This window comes from Danio rerio, chromosome 8 (assembly GCF_049306965.1).
Source record: "Danio rerio strain Tuebingen ecotype United States chromosome 8, GRCz12tu, whole genome shotgun sequence".
In the NCBI taxonomy this organism is placed as follows: domain Eukaryota; kingdom Metazoa; phylum Chordata; class Actinopteri; order Cypriniformes; family Danionidae; genus Danio; species Danio rerio.
The window spans coordinates 32,895,100-32,910,368 of record NC_133183.1 but is presented as its reverse complement, the minus strand read 5'-3'; the positions used below and the strand labels follow the sequence as shown (position 1 = coordinate 32,910,368).

The 15,269-nt window shown below is 34.6% G+C and overlaps 1 protein-coding gene across 1 annotated transcript in view; it reads right to left on the bottom strand.

The window, feature by feature from the left end:
- Nucleotides 1-685: 685 nt before the first annotated feature.
- The window catches only part of mmp11a (matrix metallopeptidase 11a), a 30,254-nt gene continuing 15,670 nt past the window's right edge, over nucleotides 686-15,269 (bottom strand). The window contains exons 3-8 of the mRNA XM_021478463.2: nucleotides 13,043-13,186; nucleotides 11,560-11,693; nucleotides 10,502-10,722; nucleotides 8,051-8,255; nucleotides 5,612-5,875; nucleotides 686-3,047 (exon numbers count right to left, since the gene is read on the bottom strand). Coding sequence (XP_021334138.1) covers nucleotides 2,929-3,047; nucleotides 5,612-5,875; nucleotides 8,051-8,255; nucleotides 10,502-10,722; nucleotides 11,560-11,693; nucleotides 13,043-13,186 — 1,087 coding nt within the window. The 3' untranslated portion in view covers nucleotides 686-2,928. The remainder of the gene's footprint in view (nucleotides 3,048-5,611; nucleotides 5,876-8,050; nucleotides 8,256-10,501; nucleotides 10,723-11,559; nucleotides 11,694-13,042; nucleotides 13,187-15,269) is intronic.

Genomic DNA, 15,269 nt, shown 5'->3' with positions numbered 1-15,269 from the left:
TTAAAAATTAGTCTTGTTTTATTTTTTTATAGCAATTTTTTAGGAAATATTTTAGTACATCAAAAAGTGTGGTTATGATGACATCTGACCAGCTAATCCAGCAAAAAAAAAAAAAAAAAAAACACTAAAATGCAGTATTTAAATCTTATAGTTAAATATAAACCTGAGGCGTATAACTGCAAATACGTCCACTTTTTGGAAAAAAAAAAAAAGAACCACACCTTTCACCAGGTTGGCTGCGGGCCTGCTATTTATTACTGATGTAACAAACAAGAAGACTTTGGGAACAACGGAAATGTGTCAATCTTTTCCTTTGGTTCTAAAATATTTAGTTTTTTTTTAACTTCAATATATTTCAATATTTTTATATATATGTATCTCAACCCACTACGCTTACCAAGTTGGCAGCAATTAGTTTTTTTTTTACCATTTAAATAACAAATTCTTCTGAATACAAGTTTATTGTTAATGTTTAAAAATACAATACAATTTAAAATGACTTTTGAACATTTTGCATGGGACATACCATTTTTGAGTGAATTATTTATTGTATATATTAAATTAGCATTTATTTATATTTTGATTAAACATTTGATGACTTTTTTTCTGTATTTTCATTTTAACAAATGCATAATTGAAATGAACAAATGAACCGATCAAATAAATAAATACAAGTACAACCACATGGTTTGGGAATCCTTTAATTGTGCCAAAATACAACACACGTTTTATATAAAAGTATTTACACAGTAAATATGAAATTCAGGAGGATAATAGTGTACAAACTAAAAAAAAAAAAAAAACACTAAAGAGAAATGTACACAGATAATGTGAAAAAATCCATGTTGATCTTTTGAAGCATAAAAAAATTCAAACATTGTCAGTGTCCTGCACTGAGGAGTGCCCGTTGGTCAGTTGACATATGAGTCCAACGTAGTCTCAACATAATAAACAAATGCTCATGTGTAAAGAGAGTGTGTTCTTTAAGCCATTATCAATCACACACTCACTCTGAGTGAGATAAACAGTTTAAGTTATAATACAAGTTGCAGAGCATCGTAAAAACTTCGAGAGTTGCGGACATTGAAGCCGGTGCAAAGATCCCTGACAGATGTTTTAGCACCTTGTTTAGCACCTTAAAAACAGGGGATTTATATTTCTTACACAGTGTTAGCTTGATAATAAAACAAAAACAGACATAGCTGCTCATGGTTCATAAAGCTCAGATGTGCAAGATTTCCTGAGAAGAAATTAGATTAGATTTATCAGATTTTTTTTTCTGTTTTGAGGTGAGGGGGAAGTGAAATGCCCAGGAGAACAAAAGTTTGTCTTTATGAACAAGTACGTACATTTAGGTAACACTGTACAATAAAGTTTCATTAGTTTATCTATTTACTAACATGAAAAAAACAATATGTCCACAGCATTCATTAATCACTTATCAGCAATTCAGCAATTATTATAGACCAAAGTTTTGCTTACTAAAGGAGCACTGCACATTTTTTGTGGAAATAGGCTTCCTTTACTTGTCCCTACAGAGTTAAACAGTTGAATTTGACCATTTCCCAATCTCTGGTTCTGGCAGGAGCACATTTAGCTTAGCTTAGCATAGATTATTAAATCAGATTAGACCATTAGCATCTTGTTCAAATAAAAGAGTATTGATAATATTCATATTTAAAGCTGGACTCTTCTATTGTAACATCACTTACTAAAAGCTACTATTTTCCGTAGCTGCAGGAGACGCAATAATAATCAGCACCTGAAAATAATCTCCAGCTACGAAACTACACGACCTGACAAAAGTCTTGTCGCCTATCCAAGTTTTAGGAAAAACAAATAATAACTTGACTTCTAGATGATCATTTGATATCAGAAGTGGCTAATCTGAATGGCAAAGGCCTCTAGATTATGCTTATTTTAACAAAAGCTAATATGATCATGCCTTGATTTTTAATTATTTAATTAGGACAGTAAGAATTGACTTTGCTTAAACAAAAGTTTTTTCACGTAACAGAAATAATGTACAGAGTAGATTATAAAGTCATGATGCAGTAGAAAAACATTTAATATTGTATATGGCTCCCATAAGCTTAGACGACTGCATCCATACATCTGTGCATTGACTCAAATAACTGATTAATAAAGTCATCTGGAATGGCAGAACAAATGTCTTGATACCTCAGGTTGTTGATATCGCCCTCTACTATGCAGATCTCTCGCATGCTCCCATACTGAATGTAACCCCAAACCATTATTTTTCCTTCACCTAACTTGACTGATTTCTGTGAGAACTTTAGGTCCATGTGGGTTCCAATAGGTTTTCTGCAGTATTTGTGACAATTGGGATGCAGTTCAACAGGTGATTCATCAGAAAATCGACCTTCTGACACTTTTCCAAATGATCAACTAGAAGACAAGTTATTATTTATTGTTCTTACAACTGGGATCGACGACAAGACTTTTGTCAAGTAGTTCAGGTAACAGCCCTGCATAAATTCAGGACTATTACTCCATTAAACTTTAAATAGGAAAATTATTATTTCAGCGAGACGCTAATGGTCTAATACGATTTAATGATCTATGCTATGCTAAGCTAAAAATTGTAAAATCAACAGTTTAATTCTAGGGGACTTGTAAAATGAGAATATTTCCAAAAAAAGTTGAGCGTTTATTTAAAATTAGTTAATGAACTGTGAGGTAAAAACCTAACACTGATTTGATTTAATAACATCTAGATTAAATTGATGATTAAAATAAAATCTATTGATAATCTATTAAATTGTTTTATAATATTTTGTTGTTTTTTGTTTGTTCATGCTAGTAAACGCGTTAACCAATGGAACCTTATTGTAAAATCTTACCGAAATGTACACTGTATGCTTCAGACCAGAGTGTGTGAATGATGCAAGAGGGTTTCCTGAGGATTTATGGCATGTTACATCCGAAGAAGTCAGCACCGATGTAGCGTGGATAACCTTCCAAAACCTTCCGCTGAACTGGGTCAAACTTCCAGTACTGCCGGCGGCTGATGAAGACCACAAAGCCTATGGAAGGAGCAAACATCAATTTACATGAAATGTTTTGCATTTATAAACCGATCATTTTATAATTAGGCCTATACATCAGACATTTTGCAAGAAATCAAGAGATGATTTTCAATTAGGGATGCAACGATTATAGTCTGAGGAATAATCACGGTTTCACGGTTATTAGACATTTATTGATTTTAAAACTACTAGTTTCTAAAATCACATGAAAATTCCTTATATTTTAAAGTGTTAATTATTGCTGCTCAGTAACCAAATTATACTGTACATCACAATATAACAATAATGAACAAACAATAGTCCATTTCTCTTTGGACTTAAAAATAAGTGAAAAAAGTTTCTCACATTTAAACAAGCAATAATTTTAACTTGAAAATACATTTTAAAAATGAATAAATGAATAAATAATTAAATAAACAATAAACAAATAATAAACAAATAAACAAACAAATAAATAATCAATAAACAAACAAACAAACAAAAAAACAGTTCAATAAATTAATAAATAATTAACAAACAAACAAATGAATAATAAATAAATAAATAAATAAAAATGAATGATTGAATGAATAAGTAAATAATAAACAAATAAAAAACAAATAAATAAATAAATAATAAACAAGCAAATAAAATAAATAATAAATTAATAAATAAACAAATAATGAATAAATAAATAAACTAACAAACAGTATTTGTCTAATGTAAATCTATTATAAGTATTTTCTCATGTAAATGTAAGTATTTCTCTTTTTTTATTTTCTCTTTGCTGGATATTTGTCTGAAAGTCACTTTAGATCAACCATATTACAAAAATGTTTAGTATTATTATTTTGTACTTTTTTCCTTTTTGGATGCGAGTAGAAATGTGTATAACAAGTGCGAGTGTGTTGCGGTGCGCACACGTCGCTCCCAATATGCGAGCGTAAGCCATGCGCCTCCATTGTAAGCAAATTTGCGCATGCAAAAAATGCACACACGCAGTTGGCATAACTTTGTTTAGCTGTAGCAGTTTTGTTCCGTGCCGCGGTCTTGAATAGCCATTACGATTAATTAACCTTGACAAATTAAATCGCGATTAATAGTGAAATCAGTTAATTGTTGCATCCAGTATTTTCAATTATTTATAATTTCAAGTCTGCAATTGTATAACTCATAATTGTGTGAAATAAAAAGAGGGGTCGGGATGCAGACTTGGTGTAGTTGCAAGGTGAGCTGCATGCAATGCTTTTTAATGCGAACACCTAACTTAACCCCACCCCTAACCCTGGCCCTTACAGTGACGTCACTGGTATGTAAACAAAGAGTCACTGTCATTTCTGGAGGACACTCGCCATCAAGATCAAGTTGTGAATTACTTCAGAAGACCAGCGCAATCAGACAAGTATTATCCAGAGGAGGATAATGTATAGAACAGCCACAAATGTGCAGATTCTGCTTGATTCTTGATAATGAGATGGTTGTTGTTTAACTTTACTGGTGATTCCAAATAAGCAATGCAATTGTAAACTTGGCAAACAGTTCTGGATAAATTGATGTTTCCCCATTCAGACATTCAGTGCATTGTGTCTGCAAATCCAAGTCTGCATCCAGATACTATTGGAGATAAATGCATAATTGCAGGAAAAGGTAAGAACTGCTTAATGTAAATTTGCAACTGTGAGTGAGAATATGGTCAGAATTGTGAGAGAAAAATTCACAATTATCTTTCAAAAGAGAGTTCAAAATTACAATCATTTAATAATTTACTCATGCAAGATTTAGGTTTCTGTACATAAAGAAGGCCAAACCATACAGATATACAGAAGATTATAAAAGATTTTTAGTCGAAATTGTAGTTGTAAATATATGAAATTATTAGATATTAATACCAAATAATGTGGCAGGAACTACATCTTGGTCGGCTTGAGTTTAAATAAATTAAAATTCCTTTAACTTTCAACACATATCCATGTAACAACTGCTGAAACATCGCCCTCTTCTGTCTATCTTCCATACTCACAAGTTAAAATTGAAAGATCAGTGATCAGATGGGACATTTTCCTCTGTATTCTTGTCACTTTGACCCACAAATACATTTTGCCTTTCATCCTTGAAAAAGGTCTGTCATTTACTCTGTTTTAAAAAATATGTTTAAAACTAAGTCAAAGTAAATCGACATGATAGTTTTTTTTAAAAAATTCACCATTTACTTTCTCAGATGGTTCAAAACTTTTACACAAAACAAGATATTGTGAAAAATGTTGGGAAATGCAGCTGCAGTTGGAACAAAAAATACTGCCAATGGCTGCTTTTTTTCTTCAATATATCTTCCTTTGTGTTTAACACAAGCACTAACCTCCCACTCTGCCTCGTGAAGCCAATATGAAATTAAATAATTAAAACAAAAATAATGATATAATATATCAATTAAATGTGTGGTTGAAAATGCCTGATTAAGTGACTTACTAACTTCATTCAAAGCACAGATTCAGCAAACTAGTTTTAACTCACAACCTGATTTCTTTCATAGTAATCTTCACTTTCACTACTAATACATCTGTAAAAGGCTGGTCTGGACATACCGCTGGCCTCCTGGAAGGCAGCATCAATCTCCTCAGGAACACCCCACCAGTCTTGCTGGATCCGCCGGGGGGCAGACGTGTCCACTCGGTTCTCTTGAGGATCCAAACGCCAGTAGTTTCCAGACTTGAAGAAGTATGTGTGCTGGCTGTGGTGCTCCTTTACACGCAGCGCGGCCTGAATGTTTGAGACACGGAGGCCTAAAGATAGTAGAGAGTCTGGTCCTTTAATCCTGTGCTCGGCATCAAACACCCAGTAGTTGGAACCTAAGACATAAGGGAAAGATTCATTAGACATATCACTGCTTTCATGTATGATTTTACTCAATGTAACTATTTCAATTTCGCATCATATGCTTGAAAAGTCTTGCTTATGCATTTTCTTGTTCCTGTGGTTCCAACAGGTTGGTGCTAACGTGTCTAACTTTAAAGGGCACCTATTTTACTCCTTTTACAAGATGTAAGATATACCTCTGGTGTCTCCAGAATCTGCGTATTTATTATAACCTCCAGAATCTGCCCGTTTTGGTGTCTGAGTACAGTGTAGCTGTTTTTGAAGCCTGTAGCTTTAAATGCAAATGAGCTGCTTTTCCCCGCCCACCGTTCCCACGTGCATGCGTGCTTTTCCTGTGTTACAGCAGATAAACAGCCGTCAGTGACAGAGACAGACAAGCATGAAGCTGAAAAACAGCTTATTAGTCAAAAATACCAAGTAAGTTTATTTGATGTATTTGTGGTGGAGTTTATTTAAACCTTTCTGAAATGATGAGTCTCACACACATGCACACACACGTGTATATATGTGTGTGTGTATATATATATATATATATATATATATATATATATATATATATATATATATATATATATATATATATATATATGTGAGCATTTACTGACACCATGCGACTGCGGTGATTATAGTGGTTATGAATTATTAGAGATGTTACTTTTTTTATTACAAACATGCTGTTTTAAAATTGTTTTAAATAAGCATAATATTTAAGATTGGATCAATGTAAAAAATAATTAAGGATAATAAATAATCCTGAACTGCACAAGGCATCTAAAAAGTGTCTTGTATGAAGAGCCAAATAATCCTTAAAAATAAATTATAAATGTTAAAATAAAAAAACATCAATCAACAAAGATTATGGAAAATATTTAGTTTCTATTAAGTTACACTTAATTATTCTAATCATTATAGTGCCATGTTTCTAACTTTTAAGAAATACTTTTTAAATTTAACTAAAATTTTATTTATTTATATGTTCTTAATCATCACAGATTTGAAATCATTATTTGTACTAATTTTAATTATTAGATTATTTTATCAGTAATATATTCATTTTTTCCTTTAAGCTTATGTACTTATATTAATACTTTGACTGATTATTTTACATTATTTGTAGTTTATTACATTAATTATTTAAAAAAAATCTCAAACATTTCCACAGACCCCCTAGTACTCTGTTATGACCCTAGTTTGAAAACATCACTGAATACAAAATCTGAACTATTATACAGACCACAAAATGACAATTTTATTTTTACTTTAAATAGCTCAAAAATATAAAAACGTAAAACGTTTATGCATTTAAAATTCTTCTCTTTGTTTTTAATTCACTAAATGGCCAGGCACCTTCTTATCTGTCAGATCTGTTGACTGAATATCTGCCTGGTCGGTCTCTTCAGTCATCAAACCAGAGATTATTATGCATCCGAGGCTTCAAGTCGAGGCTGAAATGCAGGGGTGACAGTGCTTTCGCATTAGCTGGTCCTACATTGTGGAATGCTCTGCCCCTCTGTTTTAGGTCTATATCATCTCTTACTGTTTATACATCAAGGTTGAAAACTTACCTTTTTGATTAGGCATTTTATCAGTGAGAATTTTTATTTTTGTGATTTGCATTGTGCAGCACATTAGTTAACCTTTTATTGTGTTTAATAGTGCTATGTGACATATTGACATTTCCATAAAACTGTCTGTCTAGTGTCCTCTAGTGGGTAAAAAATGAAGTACATTTACAGCATATTTGAACTCATACACAGTAGCTATTTGACTCAGATCGAATCGATGCTATTAGATTCAACATGACCAAACTACATTTTCCAACCCACATTTTCAATCTTTAATGCTTCTAATTTAGAAAATTTAATTAACTTATAAACTATTTAAACTGCAGCAACCACCCATAAGAGTACAAAACTGTTTAGGAACTGTCCTGCACAACATGCGTGTGTGTTTGTCAGTTGTTAGCAGTGAGTGTTCAGCGTGGTTGTGTTCAGTCATGCCCTTCACAAAGTGGGACGCTTCAGATATGGGTCAAGGGGAAGTACCGCACCACCCGTCACCATACATTTGTATATAACCAGGCTTGTCTAATCCTGTCCTCCAACCGCAAATCACCAGAGTCAGCCAGTGCCGCTGCACTCACCCACCTTCAAAGAACCAGATATTGCCCTTTTTGTCTTCATAGGCGGCGTCTATTTTCTGTGGAATGCCACTCCAGTGTCGGGAGGCCAGCGCAGGGTATCCGGCCTGCAGACGGCCATCCCTGATGCGCCACGCATAGCTGGCCTTGAAGAAGAACAATTCCCCACGGATTATAGACACAGCATCGAAATCTGTGTGACAAGCGTCAGGCTGCAAACAGTGAGAAAAGAGGAGACTGAATAAACAAAGGGAGAATGAAGGGAACGCATCAGCTTGTTCAGATAAACAGTCTTTTGGTTATATCCGAGTATTTGAAATAATTTATCTCAATTTACTGTTGTATATTGTGTAGTGGATGAGGTTAAAGCCACCTGTCATGTTGGGATGAGTTTGCTGAAGGTGTTCAAATGTTTTGTGTTTAATGTGAACACACAGTTCATGGAGATTCAGCTTGAAAGTATTGCAAAACCAGTTTTTAATTCTGTTGTTGGCATACCAGCACAATCTCATCGCTATAAACCAATACATTTATTGCATTAGATTCATTAGATCTGAACAGATGAATCAAATATTTGAATAACCAAGTTTGGACTGAAAGTCTAACCAAGGCTAAACAAATTGCAAATATAAGATCATTCTTGGTATAATAAAAATTTTAATGCAAGACAAATTTAATATAAGGATAACAACAACAACAGGGCGGCACAGTGGCTTAGTGGTTAGCACTGTCGCCTCACAGCAAGAATGTCACTGGATTGAGTCTCAGCTGGGTCACTAAATGTTGGCGGTTCATTCCGCTGTGGCAACCCCTAATGAATAAAGGGACTAAGCCGAAGGAAAATGAATGAATGATTAAACAACAACAACAACAATATTAATGACATCGCCTTCTTCTCACTTGTTGCTTGCGAGAGAATTCTCTTAATGTGGAAATCCCACCAACCACCCTCAATCAAATCTGGCTAAATGACAAGTTAGGTCTTCTGAAATTGGAGAAGATTAGGTTCTCTCTCAGAGGCTTATCTAATAGATTTTATACACATTGGAGGCCATTACTGGATTATTTTGACAAATTAACACCTCTTGCAGTGGTCATTTAAAAAATCATTTCATGGTCAGAACTAGCCCTCACTTTTGCATTTATACGCCGATGTAGTCATCCTTTTAATTGGACTCGTTTACAAAGAGAAAGTTCAGCACAACCAAAATCACAATAAGCAAGAGGAATAGCTATCATTCTTAATTATCTTGGTTATCCAAAACTGTAATGACCAACAAAACCACACCATTGTTTATTTATTTCATTATTTTCTTTTTGGCTTAGTTCCTTTATTAATCTGGGGTCACCACAGCGGAATGAACCGCCAACTTATCCAGCATATGTTTTACGCAATTTTTAACATTCCCAATTCACCTATAGCAGATGGCTTTGAAAACCGGAGCACCTGGAGGAAACCCACATAAACACGGGGAGAACATGCAAACTCTACACAGAAATGGCAACTAACCCAGCTGAGGCTCAAACCAGAGACCTTCTTGCTGTGAGGTGATCATGCTACCCACTGCACCACTGCTTCCTCTATTTATTTATTTCATTTAATATATTTTTTCGTCCGTTCATTCATTTATCTTTTATGTTCTGCAAGAAGACTTGCTATGCGTGCGGGGGTTAAGTGTGGAAAATTGCACATTTGTAGAGACCGATATTGGCTTGTGTTCTATAAGTAAAGTTTATTAAAAATTAACATAAATAAATAAAATAAAATAAAAATAAAATAATTATAAATTCTCCCAGGACAATAAATATATTTAAAATGTTAAATAAGATTTGTATGTATATGTATATATATATATATATATATATATATATATATATATATATATATATATATATATATATATATATATATGTGTGTGTGTGTGTGTGTGTGTGTGTGTGTGTGTGTGTGTGTCTGTGTGTGTTTTTCTAAATGTAATAATCAAACAATTCAAAAAAAACATTTTCACAAAATTACTAAATAAGCGCCAATAAAGTCCATTTCACAGCACAGATGAACACCACGAAACAAAAATGTTGGAGTTTGTTTGATCAGTGCGATAACCCTCTGCGTCTGTTGCCTTTGGTGGAGTTTATGTTTTACATGTTCAATCAGTGTCACTTGATTTTCCAAACAAACAACAACAACTCTGAAAAGGAATATAGGATAGGCTTCACATAAACGTCTATTTTAGCCCTGAGACTGAAAAAGTAGGTACTTATTGAATTAATGTAACATCACAGTCATTTATCACAACATTCTAAATCCAATAGCTAACTTTTTTGTTGATGTTTGTTGTTGCTGTTCTTCTGTGTGGTATGAATTGGCATTGCGAAACAATTCTGTCACCCAAATGCTGTTGAGGTGTATTTGTTTCACTGCTGACATAATTTACAGAACACGTGTTTAGCTACTCACTGGGAATGCACTGGGAATGTCATTGGTTTCTGCTGGGATTTGTGGCTGAGCTCGCACTGGGGGTCCGTACAGGTACTGGATCCCCTTCTTGTCATCCTCGCTGAGCTTGAGAGGATAGGAGAAGCTGTAAAATGGGGACATGATGGCTCCAGGCACCAGAGAGTGCTGTAGACCCAGTACGTGACCAAACTCATGGGCTGCCACCTGAAGAAGATCCGTTCCTGTAGGACAGCAAACAAAATGAAGTTCTTTTTCTCCTCTTTTTTTCAGATCAACAGTCATTCCTCAAGTAAAGATTGGAAAAAAAAAATCTGATTTATGTGGACAAATCTGATTTGTTTTTTTTTTTCAAATCTTGACTGCTGATTTGTTTGATCTGATATGTTTAGATAAGCTCTTGAATATCTGATGCAGATCTGATCTGATCTGCTTCTGTAGTAATGATGTAAGCATCAGCACGATGCCAAATGATTTTTTCAAACAACAGCTGAGAGATATGTGTGTCAATTAGAGGAATGTGTGGAATTAGAGGACAGAAAACCATAAGTATGTAACATTACACACTCTTACTACAATGTCATATGCCTAAATCATAAGTCACAAAGCATTAATCACTCAAGCACCATCCAAATGAGGGATGGGTTTGAGACTGGAGTCAGATTTTTAAAATGATTCTACTATTCTATTGGAATAATACATTTCAACTGTACTGAGTAGGTAATTTTTTTTAAAAACGTTATGAAATTTAAAGAAACTGCAACAGCTCTGATATCACAGTACAAAACAAACAGAAGCAAAACAGTAGCGATATGTCATTCATCAGCATTTCTGCATTGTAAAAATTGATAACTAAACTTTAATTTAAAAAAGTGAGCAAACTGATTGCTTGTAAAGTGATAAGTTGACTTTATTTTTAAAAAGTGAGCAGAATCAATCAAACATTCGCTGATCCATTTCCAAAAATGTGAGTTATCTATTTGACATTCTTTCAGATTCCCCCAAAAAATCAGCTTTCTTAGTGACTGGCAGGCAGTAAAGCAATAAGATTTACAAATTACCAAGTTCATTCCCAACTGTCCAAGACTCGTCGTAATCAAAATGAATGTCTCCTTCTCGATGTGTCCTCGGGAAAAACGCATGAGCCAGGATCCCACCAGGGCCATCGAAAGGCAAATTATCACCATGCCAGTACCTAATATAGAATACATAGACATATAAAGACAGTCATGCAGTAATAAAACTGTACTACAGTTAACTTGTCGCATAAAAATAACTAATTACATTTAAGCATCATCACCATACACAGTGACCATTGTTTGGATTTTTATATTCTTTAGTTCTTTTTCCAGATTTATCGTAGCAGGAAAAATGTATAATATAATAAAAGCAAATATATTTACAAAACTTCCACATATTAATTGGTTCAGTATTATACCTAAAGACATTCATATAAAACATAGCATATATATATATATATATATATATATATATATATATATATATATATATATATATATATATATATATATATATATATATATATATATATATATATAATTTGTGCACATATAATATAGGAAAATGGCCAATTTTATGTCACATATATTCAAAACCTATATTTATACCTATATTAAAACATATTTGTTTATATAGGTTCTTTCCGTGTAGATGTAAAAGCCAATGTCTCTCATTGAACTTTGAGCATATTACATTCAGAGATGTTGTTTATGTCCACACAGCTACATTACACATCAACTAAAGTTTAAAATATGATATCATAGAGGACCAACCCTTTCATACTTTGATGTTTAAATAAATTTTGCATCAAAAAAGCATTTTGATGTTGTTAAAGGTGACTGCATTGTTTGTGAAGCATAAAATCACAGGCACATTAGCTGTCAAAACATGTGCATGGAAAAATAAAATAAAATGAGAATATTGGTACTATACACAAATTGCATTAAAGCTGGGTCTGTACCTCAAAATTATAATTAAATAGTACCTAAGCATTTGTATCTTAAAAGTCTATATTAGTAAATGTTCTCTTTATACCTCTTGAGAAAAGAACACCCCTGTGACAGTTTTTGTACTTTTATTTCAGAGTAAACGTTGTAACAGTTTTCTTTATATATATATATATATTTTTTTTTTAAACCTATACTATAACTATATATATATAGTTTTTAAAACTATTTTGCTATATATAATCTCTATATAATGTATATTTAATGTTTATTTATTTATATTTACAGTATATAACCTATAGGTTACTACTGTAAGAAAATATCAGCTTTCAGGACATACTTCCAGTATCACCTTTGCTTGAAATGACCCTATCTAATCCTGTTTATATGAAATAAGCCTGCTCCTGAACAGGTTTGAGCTACCAGACCTGTTGCTATGACAACAACTCTCGGATGAGTTTTGAAGAACGAAACAATCCTGGATCGTGTCAAATCATCAATAACTAAATCCAGCTAATTGAGTAAGCCACGTATGAAGAACGGACCCCAGCATACTGATTTAGTTGTTGTTGTTTACCTTGTAAAGTCAATGACGATGTCGGCCTCCTGGTTGACGACCTCAGTAAAGGTGAGGGGCGTGACATCACTCCAGACCTTCAGAGCCTCTTGGAAAATCCGCCTCACTTTATCCTCACGCATCTGCCATGGAAAGCGCTGGATTCTGGATACACATGGACATATGTTTATCAACACAACACACGTGATCGCTTTTGCTCCTGTGTAAACGCATTGTGTTACAGACCACCAGCCTTTCACTGCTGGACCACCAACTGACACAATCCCACATCAGAGACCACCAGTGATTTATCTTTATTATTCATCACCGCAGGCATCTGTCTGCTAAATGTGTCACATGGTCTCATAATATGTTCAGATTGGCTGTTTTATAAGCATAATGAAACTGTGGTTTTGGTGCTATTATGTATATGCTTCATGACCCAGTTTCTGACAGGAGAAAAACTCTGCCGGGTTTATTGTAAGCCCAGACACTGTATCAGACTGTTCTAGATCTTCACATTTTAACCTTTTATTATAGTCCTTTAAACAACTGTAAGCACTTGAGCATTCTTCACATTTTTTGTGTTAACCGCAGTAATAATTTGCATAGCTCAAGTTTAGAGGAACGTACATAAGCTGTTACTACTTGTATCAGTAACTATTTATAAATGCACATTTTAATAAAGGAAGCCAAGCTTTGTCATAAGTTTCACACACCTGTCTGTGTAAAAGAAGGGAAGTGTCCAGATTTAGCCCCAGTGTAGCATTTTGGATGCTATTTAAAGTGCTATTTCCCTTGTGTGCTAAGTAAATTTATAGTTGTAAAAAGACTGACTACATGTTATATGAACATCTTAACAATAACGCATCATTTTAACATTTGAATAGCGAATAAATACATGTGGAGTGATTAAAAGAAATAGAAACATGCCTGGGACTTGTTAACAAATCAGGTAAACAAGAAGAGACCAAAAAACAAAGGAAGCAAAACCAGACAGTAGCTTCCCCTACTAGAAGACATGTACTTGCACCATGAAAGAGTTCATCTAATATGATGCTTACACTAGACATGGCTTGCATGAATAGAATGTGCTATTCGCACATAATTGGATGCCTTGAGATTACTTTATTTGTGCATAAAATATGCTAACAATATTTGCGTCATGGGAGAGGCGTCTGTCTGCCTGGCAACTCTAGTTTCATTGTTCAATGGTTGACATACATTTTTTTGAGAGAGTAACTGCACTTTATATGCTAAAGGAAGGCTGAAAATTGGTGTAGATTGGTTCGGCACTGCTGCTGGGTCCATCAGACCTTTCAGAGGTGCACCCAGCTTGGCAAGTTCATCAACTTGTCCAGAAGCTACACCTACACCTTCAGGACACCAACACCTACAGAAGCTACACCTTTCAGCAGTACTTCCGACTGAGCGGTCCCAGTTTGATGACCTGCTGTCCCATGTCGGCAGGAGGATTTCCCTTTAGGACACCAACTGCAGAAGCTATGCCCTAATCACACCTCTACTAAAGCAAGCTCCTGATTGGTTAACACAGTGCTAATGTCTGTCATGGTTTAAAGATTTTTTAACTCAAGCAATTTGTGCGTTAAGTGTGTAAAATGGCTGAAATTCGCACGATGCCAATCCTTCAAATCGCATCATTTGCAAATAGCATCAGACCCAATGGTGGTACAGCCAGGAGATATGATACAAAGACCTAGGGTAACACCCCAGATCTGGAGCACTGATGTGTAATCACAGGCCTGCAGGACTGACAAGGAGATGGGGGCCCAGTAGGTCAAGATGGAGCTGGGGGACCAAAGACCAAAGTGAAACTGGAGGGAAAGAGGAACCTGACAGATCCAGGGTGTAGATGGACAAGGCACAGCAAGAGGACTGGAAGACCATGTTGGAGGACTGACTAGGCAAAGCTGAAAGACAAAGGAGTGTGGGGGAGTCAGAGGACTGGTGGTCCTCGTTGCAGACAAGGAACTATAGAGCCAATGAGAAACTGAAAGATGCTTGAGGTCGAGCCCAGGGATCAACAGCCTAAGATGAAGCCCTGGCATCTACTTGCCATGAAAAAGCTGGAGTCTGTCAGATCCAATGCGCCTGCATTGGGATCAGGACTAGGAGAACTGTGTTGGGTAACACTTCCCAAAAAAAGGCTGTAATATAAATATTAACGCTCTGGACCAATTTGGACCTTTTTAGACCTTTTCAACATTGGATCCTCATCGTTCTAAAG